Here is a 9,172-nt window from a genome sequence, read left to right on the forward strand (position 1 = left end):
AGTAAGATAGCGCCACTGATATCTTTTAAATAATTATTCTTTATTTTTCATAAATGCGTAATTAATACGATTATTTGCTTTATAACTGTATAATTTGTTATTGTAATATATTATTTTAATAATAATTACCGGGCTTCTAGTTGGTGGTACCATTAAGTAACGGAGGGAAGCGGTAGAGTAAATGTAAAATATACTGAATTCATTCGGTGTTCGAAAGATCTTTATTTGTTGGTATAATTTAATATTTTTTCTTTTACTATGTCTTTTTTAAATATTAACAATTACAAATTTATAAATACATATTATACAAAAAATGCATTACTTTCCCAGGTGGTCTAGAATACTTAAATACATTAATTAAATTTAAATACTTTTTATAAATATACACAGCAATAATTTTGATGTAATTATTAATATATCAGTTCTCGTATTTTCTTTTATTATAAAGTTACGAATAAATTGATGGTTAGACATTAATAACATGTTATTGTTATTAATGTTTAGTATGCTTGATTTTAGAGTAGTAAACATTATGATTTTAAATGTTAACAATTTTCTTTTGTTGTGACTTTCACTTTCTTAAGCATGGACTCAATGTGTTGAGGTAACAATATTTGTAATTCACGTGGCACAGACATGTATTTCAAGTTTAACAATCTTACCAAACCATTTTGATAACCAACCATTAACCACAAAAAACTCCATGTATTTGGATTCCAAGACATCTTGAGTTTTAAAAAACCATCGTTAAGATTATTTAAAATTATAATATTAGAATAAAAAAGATAATTATAATACTTACTCGGTTTACTGACATAAATGGATATTCTTCAATTGGGACTGCTGTTAGTTTCTCTGCATAGAGTGATTGTGGTTGCACATTACGATCGAAACTCTTCAAATATAATATAACACAAAACATTAATTTAAATAATTTGTTAAACACAATACGAAATATTACAAATGTATAACCTTCAAATTATCACAAAATATAACACCAAAACGATCCTTGCATTCATTGTAAGTGTCTGGCATGTAGTCATAATCTTTCGACTTCTCTTTATCGTCGTCATTTTTGCTATCACTATTTGCTTCCGAGAAGTCTACTATTTTGATGTATGAGTTTAACTGAAAACATAGGTTATGTTCACTTTCACTACTAAGTTAATCTGTCGGTACTTTAAATTTGAGGAATACCCTTCTTTTTTTATGTATAGCCTTCTCAATTTCCGCATTGCTTACAAGTTGATGAGGAAACACTGTCACTATTTCACCTGCTAATGTGCCGTGTGCGATACTATTTGCATAATCAGAAATTGATAAAGCCTGCAAAAATTCTAATAAGAATTATGCTATATTTAAAGATTGTACATAAAACTACTTAAAACCTACATACGTATGTAGGAGAATTTGTTGCTAATATAGGATAAGATCTGCATTCTTGATCTCTCAATGGAATTAGATAAGAATTTGTATGCTTATATCTATAATAAAATAATTTCATAATAATAAAGAAGTTCCATGATATATAAAAAATATCTTCGAACGCGATTTCTTACCCAAATGCATCATCAAAACTCAGAACAACACATGGCCAATGTGTCATCCATACACCATTTGATATAATACCCTTTTGCATGTAGGTTTGTGGAGTGCTTATATCTTCTAGATTCCAAAACTTGTATGCTCTGTCGAGGCCTCCCGAGGCTAGAAATCTCGCTCCATTATACGGAACTAATACTAACACTGCAAAGATAATATAGTTGTTAAGCATACTTTTTTAAATTTTATTATATTTATGTTTTAAACTTTATTAAAGCGAATATACTTACTGCTTACAGCATTACCATGGGCATAAAAATGCTGAAATGCATTTATGAACCATGTGCTCTGTCTTTTTTGCATTGATAATGGTGATTTATATGTAAGGTCCCATAACGCGATATATCCATTTGAATATCCTGCCGCAATTGTACTAAGAAAAGTGATAGTTTCATTATTATAAGATTGAGAAAAAAGTAGTAACATATTAACAAAAATCTTACTTATGCCCATGTTCTTTGCTCCATGATAACTTGGTACACTGCCAATTTTGTTTATTGTTATCATATGTCGAAATATTTACGACTAATGTCATTACTGGGTCAGTGTGATATATGGGCCAACTATAATGATATTAAATAATTGTAACAATATTAAATAAATTTAACAATGTTCTTACTCACTTATTTTCTTTAGTGTTCTCAAACTTAAGTACTTCTGGGAAGGGTAGAGAATAAATGTTTACATTGCCATCTGAGCAAGCAGCAGCAAGCATACCCATTCGCTTAAGACTAGACTGAATTTTGTTTTCTTGTTCATAATTATTCAGACTCTCATCTTCGTAACATCCAGATGGACACCATTCTAAACACCATACGGTCCCCCCATTATGTGCAACTGCATATGATAAAGTAGGTTCTATTTTATTATCAGTTCTAGAACAAAATACGTTTTGAATACTTTGATATAGTTTTATATCTTATTTCATTTATATTTTCATTACTAACTCATAATCTAAAGGTCCGACATTCCAAATTTGTATAATATTAGATCCAAAATATGCTTCTCCTACAGTGTACTCACTCTCCATAGTTGGATGAGTACTAATTGCAACGTATTGACAAGGTTTTTTAGGATACATTGGTGATGGTATAGGTAACCAAGCTAATGCCCATATTGGGCCACCAACGAAAAATGTTGCAATACCTAAACAAACACTCTAATAACAATACATCGATCTTTATTGCAATTATATCGTAGAATTATATAAAAGTAATTACCTTCATCAAAGCCACCTTCAAATCTCTTCCATTGCTTCCATGGACCATCAGTGTTAGATGATTTTTCAGGTTTTGTGCATTGTGTTTTCACTCTCATAGAAACTTCTAATTGTGGCAAATATTTAGTAATATCTGTATCATTTAATAATGTAAATTGATTGGAAATATAATCTTCAAATAAATGAAGACCATAATTTTTTTGCTCGCTGAAAAAGATGATGGAATTTATTATAAAGATATAAACATTACAAAGTTCGTTAATTATACTATATATAGATATTAACAATTCCATAGTCCAACGTATGGTAGGAATATATAGTTCCGTCCACCGAAGTTTGATTGGATGTTCTTTTTCTAAAAATTTCATTATATACGGAGATCCTAAAAGAACAATCGTCAGTGAAATTTAATAATTTAAGATTATTTTTCGTAATAGAATTTACTCTTACTTTCATCCGAACTATCATTTTCTTCTTCAAAATCGGAATATTTATCGATTCCTTCTTCTGTCACATGCTTTTTCTTCACATGATCTAATATATCTTCGTTAGAAGTAGTGGAAAATTTGCATATCTTACATTCATAACACTATAATAAAAATAAACAAAACCATTTGGAATGATGGAAGCATATTAAATAAAACAATTTTATTAATATTATTATAGTAAATTGTACCTCTTGAGGAATGAAATTGCATTTAGAAAAATGTTTACACATTTTTTCGAAAGAAGAACATGTAAAATTACAACCTATCTGATGACAAGATACTGTTCCTTTTGAACTTAATTCTTTTTTCCATAAACCTTTGCGTACTGCCGGTATAGACTTTTTTTGTTCAGGCGTTTTTATTACACTTTTCTATAATATTGATAAGCACAAGTTTAATATAATGAATATTCTAAAAAAGAAATTACCGAAAGAAATAGCATACCAATAAAGAAGAGTCAAGTTTCAGTTTTTTCTCAGGTAAATTATTTTCTTTAACAAGCTCAGTAAATTCTAAAATTTTTGTCACTGCTCTGAAATTAAAATATTATATCGGTATTTGATTTTATTTAATCACGATTATACAAATCTTACTTTTCCGCCGCTTTACGTTTCACTCTTGCAGTATCTGCAGAATATAATTGTAATTCTTTTATTCTGCTTTTCTCTGACTGTCTATGAGTCCTTTCATGTATTTCCATAGAAGATGGCATCATAATAGCCTGACAAATTGGGCATTGTAATAACAAAGATTTTTTCTCCTACAACATTAATCTATTTTATATCCAAATATTTGAGTGTTTTAGAAAAGCATTTTTTATTTTGATTAAATTATTATATACTTCTTCAGATTTTCCACAAAATTGCATATGAGATATAAAACCATTTGCACTTCTCTTCACAGTACCACATGATTCACAAGTCAAGCTCTTTCTTTTTTTGGCAGCAGCTAGAAGTACTCTCCGTAATAATTTAATATCATTTTCAAAATCCTAAAACAGGATACTCTGTTACAGTACTGCATCACAGTTACAGTATTATACTTACCATTGGTTCTTCACCCTTCATCCAAGCCATATTATTATGTTTTAGCAACTTGTGCGAGTTCCATTGCTTTCTTGGTACTTCCATTTCACATTTGGCACATATTATTAGTTCCATCTAAATTAAAAATGTTCAATTATAGATGACATATTTAACAAAACAACTTATATGTCTACAATGTTATACTTACTTTTGGTTTGTCAGAGACATCAGTTGTTTTAATACAATCATCTTCTTTCATTTTGTCTGTAGGCATTGGTCCCTTTAATTTTGGTACATACTCAGTATCCAAGATAGAATTTGATGATCCTCTACCTCTACCTCTACCGCGACCTCTTCCTCTACCTCTACCTCTACCGCGACCTCTACCTCTACCTCTACCTCTACTTCCTTCTTCAACAGCATGTAAATGTGATGTGTTACTTTCAACACTACTATTATCACTGCAGTCATCGTTACTAGTAATATTGTATGATTTTTCATGTCTTTTACTATGAGTTACTGTTTCTGCAATGGAAGCATTATCTATCTTTTGAATCATTTCTACATTTCCTTCCAATTCGTTTGAAGTACTAGAAAGTTGTTGAGGTAAAGGATATTTTTTAGGTCTTCCTCTTTTTCTCACAGGTGATATAGTCAAAGAAGTTTGATTACTTATATCTCTATCATTCAAATCTTCTGTTTTTTTTAGTTCTAAATTATTTTCTTTTGTAGTAGTATGTTCAAGTGAGGAGGTAGTTATTGATCCCACACATATTTTATTACGATTTTTGTAATTTATCTTTACTGTATCTTTTACTCTTTTTATGTCTGCACATGTGTTACTTATAACATCTTCATTATTTTGTGAATGATTTGTATGAAGATTATCTTGATTAGTTTGAATAGTAGAATAATCTTCCGAGGTCTCACAGGAATTTAAAGGCAGTGTTTCTGTGGTCATGGCTGGTATGTTAGAAGTATGATCTATATGTACATCAATTGCAATTTCATCAGTGGCATTTTGCATATTTTGAGTCTCTTCTTTCATAGATGTTTCAAAATTAATTATATCATTTGTTCCATTTATAGTTGAAGAAATACTAGAACTAGTTACCTGTTTCACTTGCCTAGTAGGAGTACTCTTTCTTCTTTCATTTGAAATTGGGCTTTCTTTTTCAACAGATTTCTTTTTATGAATTGTTATGTAATCATCAAAATTAGTTTGTTTGCGAATGCGTTTAGATCTACCAAGCAAATTTTCATCAATTTCATATTTACTTTTTGTTCTTTTCTGACTTTCTGAACTTTTGTCAGATATCATTTCATTGCTACATTGCTCAGACCTTAAGTTTGCTCTTTGAGACTTTGATACATCATTTGAGGTAGATTGATTATTTTCTATGTTATCAGTCATAAAGTTTGCTTGTTCTGTGTGACTTACTTCGGATATTAAGCTTTTTTTGTTTCTATTAAGTCTAGGCACTTTTGTTGCACTTATTTGAATTTCATTATTTGTATCATTTATCAATTCACTTTTATTATTTTTTGTAACTATGACTGATTTAGTTACAATATCTACTTTAGCAGTCTGATGATCCTTATGCTCTTTTGGTATAACAGTACTTAAATTATTACTTTTTTTTATGATTTCCTTGGCAGATTTTCCACTTCTACCTGTAATCAATTTTAAATGAAATGTCAGTCAGTATTCTTAATAATTATAAAAGTTAATATATTTACCTTTTACTATAGAATCACCAATACAAATATTTTGTAACATATTTGGAGGAAGAATAAACATTTTTGTATTACCACCTAATGCATGATTTGTTTTAGTGGGACGTAGATTCATTTTATCAGGAGTGTCAGAATCCACAGTTACCTTGTTCATTATTAATGCGCTTTAAATGAATATTAAAAAACTGCAATATTCAATTAAAATATTGTATATTTTAATTGTGAACATGAACAACTGAAAATTGTATTAAATTAATATTTTTTGTGTCATTTTGAAATACCGTATTCAATTTGAAATTTCATAAATATTTTATTATTTCGATAGAACATTTTGCAACACAAAAATATATTTTATCAATTATAAAAAGAAAATTGCCATGTGCAGGATTCGAACGTTAGAACATGTGGCCAAAAAACAAGGTGTCTGTAATTGTCTTTGAAATCGCATAACTATCACGTATTTTTTCAACATCAATTCACGAATAAAGTTTAACGGTACTCAGAATATTACTCAAAACCTTGTAATAATTTATTGCTTACGCGTAGAATCAATGTTAATAACTTTTTTCAAGGGAAAAGATAAGGTTAGGTACATATATATATATATTTATGTGCGAAACAGGTACGCGTAATTTTGATATTCAATAATATCACACTTTTTATGCAACACATTTATCAAGATTTACTCCAGATTTTATTTCTATATGAAAACTAATATTCTATCGAAGAAAAAAGATATTCAACTTGAACTTTTCGGTACAGGATTCGAACTCACAACTTCACTTCTACACACCATTCTCGTAATCTGGCATAGCAGGATGTAACAGAATGAAAAACAATGATATAGTAATGTAGCGCATGCGTTCACGGTTTTGGCATGTTACGTGTTCAAATAAAAAATGTGATAATTTGTCTGGGAACAGCATTGCAGATATATAATTTATTGATTGAGTAGTACTACCTATCCATTACAAGGAGATACATCTAAAAATCTATACACGTTTTTGTGAGATTTTAATATAATTAATCATAAGTATTGTGATCGTAAAAAATGTTTAATTCTACTAATTTTGCTAGTCTTATGATAAACGTAGGATTGAAACTTAACACAAAATAATGGATTGTAGTATTTAAATTTTTATTTATCAAGATTTTTATACATTTAGACCATTCTCCTGAGAAGTTCATTGATTTTATCTTCACGATTTCCAAAATCACCACCTTCAACATAGTGGTTAGTCTTCTTGCGCCATCCACCATTGGGTGTGTTAAGCTAAGAGTAAAAAGACGAAAATTAGTTTCTTAAAATATAAGTAATTACAATCACTGTTATAGTGTTTGAGTTCGACTAAGAAATGCATTAATACATGCATGTCATGAAGAGAAACTCGTATTATTTTACGACATAGAAGGAGGTTTGTAGAGCACTGAATGTTTCTACAACCATGCCTATGTCGCAATTGAGAATTTTGTTGTTATATGTACCTTGAATGGCCATAAGAAATTGCTTGCATATTTGAATTTTGATCCAACTGTGAATATTTCATGGATCAAATCTTCTGTACAGATAATACCAGAGCGACCTGTAAAGATTCATTACACTTATTATCATAATCTTATTTAATGAAAGATGGTACTATTTAATACAATTAAAAATTGTATGAATTATTGCAAACCTAAACATAAAATGAATGAATAGGCTTTTCAAATATTCTGTTACTCTTTGACAAGATGGAAGGAAGCAGTATTATAACTGAATACAACCTCCATGGATTTGTCAAAGAATTAAAATAAATAATTCATACTAACCAAGTTTCTTTTCAATGATGGCATTGCTTGTAATGGGAATGCGTTGCCTATTTATTTTAGCAAATCCTCTCTTGTAAATCAGTTCACGAACTGATTTTAAATTTGGATATCCCCATGTAATGTAAGGTTCAACAATACGAAGCATGTTAATAGTTGCCTTGTTCAGTTTTACAAAAACACCATTGTTGATCTGTTTTAAGCGGAATAATTGAAGTACTTTGCGTACTTTTGGAGCAACTTGGTTCACACTGAAATGTTGACATTCAATTGTATACTCCATGTATATTTTAATCACAAGCTAACCTCAAAGAATAAATGACTTACCCCCTAATACGAATAACAAATGCCAGACGAGCTTCTCCAGGGATGTAGTAGTTTCCACGGTTTTTGGCTTGTCTTATTAATCTGATTTCATCCCTCTCCTTTGTTCGGTATTCTTTCACATATTTCTCTGCCCTTTTAAAAATTTCCTTTCGTTTCTTATAACGATTTGCGCGTTGCTATAAAATTCGAAAAATGATTTGAATAATTTTTATTCGTGAACCACAAAAAATTAAGTGAAGAGAGAAATACCTGAATAGAAGTTTGAAGACGTGCAGCTTTCACTGCCTCGCGAGTTTTCCTTCTTTTAAGTACCGATTCTGGTACTGCTGGTAGCTTTTTGCCAGCTACGGCTTCTGTTGCCTTCTTTCTGTGTGAAAAAGTTTTACGAATGTTAAGATTTGTATATCGTATTTACATAAAAATGACAGACAAATCCTATTGTATACAGAATTTCAATTAGGTTAGGTTCTTTTGAATAATGTAAAAAAACAAGGTTATTTACAAAAAATGAATATTTCAAATTTATTTCATTTAAACAAAAATTAACATCTATTTAAAGAAAAGTGATACAACTTTTAGAGATGAAAAATTAATTCCATCGTGTCTCATGCTGATCGGTATGATCTGCCAGCAAGGTATAATATGTTTTCAATCTTACGTAAAGTCCAAAAACTATGATATATATTTGATGTATCAATTAAAAAGAACTTATAATAATACATTTTGAAATCAAAATAGTTATGATAACGAGCGATGTTTTCGGATATCTTTGAGACTTGAACAGCACTTACGTATCCGCCATTCCGCCACTTGGAAAAGAAATTCTTATTCGCCGAGCACTTCAGAGCATTCTAAGTTTACTCTGAAGTTAGCTGCAATATCAGTGGCGCCATCGGTGGGAAAACGCCCAAGTTTGTCCTCGAATAATTCCTATTTGTCCTGGTAGATGGCGCTATTTTTATTTAAAT

The 9,172-nt window shown here is 29.8% G+C and overlaps 2 protein-coding genes across 5 annotated transcripts; both read right to left on the reverse strand.

Annotated features, from left to right (window-relative positions):
- Positions 1–202: 202 nt before the first annotated feature.
- On the reverse strand, positions 203–6,901 carry LOC128876514 (uncharacterized). Of its 4 annotated transcripts, none has more exons than XM_054122958.1 (21): positions 6,612–6,896; positions 6,075–6,235; positions 4,543–6,008; positions 4,356–4,469; positions 4,151–4,300; positions 3,903–4,069; positions 3,754–3,841; positions 3,498–3,680; positions 3,272–3,410; positions 3,107–3,203; positions 2,823–3,028; positions 2,550–2,748; positions 2,226–2,477; positions 2,046–2,165; positions 1,833–1,975; positions 1,560–1,746; positions 1,397–1,484; positions 1,198–1,326; positions 973–1,128; positions 803–895; positions 203–725 (listed from the first exon to the last, which is right to left on the reverse strand). In XM_054122958.1, the coding sequence occupies exons 2-21, from the start codon at positions 6,223–6,225 to the stop codon at positions 546–548; spliced, it is 4,308 nt and encodes a 1,435-aa protein (XP_053978933.1). In that variant the 5' UTR covers positions 6,226–6,235; positions 6,612–6,896; the 3' UTR covers positions 203–545. The 4 variants fall into 4 exon arrangements, 3 of the variants coding, with proteins under 3 accessions (XP_053978933.1, XP_053978931.1, XP_053978932.1); XM_054122956.1 differs by having other exon boundaries at positions 6,075–6,306; XM_054122957.1 differs by having other exon boundaries at positions 6,075–6,306; positions 6,847–6,874.
- Positions 6,902–7,185: 284 nt separating this feature from the next.
- Positions 7,186–9,092, reverse strand: LOC128876520 (60S ribosomal protein L7). The gene is made up of 6 exons (XM_054122969.1): positions 8,996–9,092; positions 8,454–8,571; positions 8,205–8,380; positions 7,881–8,128; positions 7,557–7,654; positions 7,186–7,344 (listed from the first exon to the last, which is right to left on the reverse strand). The coding sequence occupies exons 1-6, from the start codon at positions 9,004–9,006 to the stop codon at positions 7,234–7,236; spliced, it is 762 nt and encodes a 253-aa protein (XP_053978944.1). The 5' UTR covers positions 9,007–9,092; the 3' UTR covers positions 7,186–7,233.
- Between the last annotated feature and the right edge of the window lie 80 nt (positions 9,093–9,172).

This window comes from Hylaeus volcanicus, chromosome 5 (genome assembly GCF_026283585.1).
Source record: "Hylaeus volcanicus isolate JK05 chromosome 5, UHH_iyHylVolc1.0_haploid, whole genome shotgun sequence".
In the NCBI taxonomy this organism is placed as follows: domain Eukaryota; kingdom Metazoa; phylum Arthropoda; class Insecta; order Hymenoptera; family Colletidae; genus Hylaeus; species Hylaeus volcanicus.

Bases quoted from the DNA above. Each gene is read 5' to 3' on its own strand.
- LOC128876514 (XM_054122958.1), bottom strand. From the start codon at position 6,225: ATGAACAAGGTAACTGTGGATTCTGACACTCCTGATAAAATGAATCTA. The intron at 3,204-3,271 runs GTAAGAGTAAAT...TTGTTCTTTTAG, and splicing joins AAATGATAGTTCGGATGAAA to GATCTCCGTATATAATGAAA. The intron at 1,129-1,197 runs GTATTCCTCAAA...CTATGTTTTCAG, and splicing joins CTATACATAAAAAAAGAAGG to TTAAACTCATACATCAAAAT.
- LOC128876520 (XM_054122969.1), bottom strand. The intron at 8,381-8,453 runs GTATTTCTCTCT...CGAATTTTATAG, and splicing joins GTCTTCAAACTTCTATTCAG to CAACGCGCAAATCGTTATAA. The intron at 7,345-7,556 runs GTACATATAACA...TTTTACTCTTAG, and splicing joins ATTTCTTATGGCCATTCAAG to CTTAACACACCCAATGGTGG.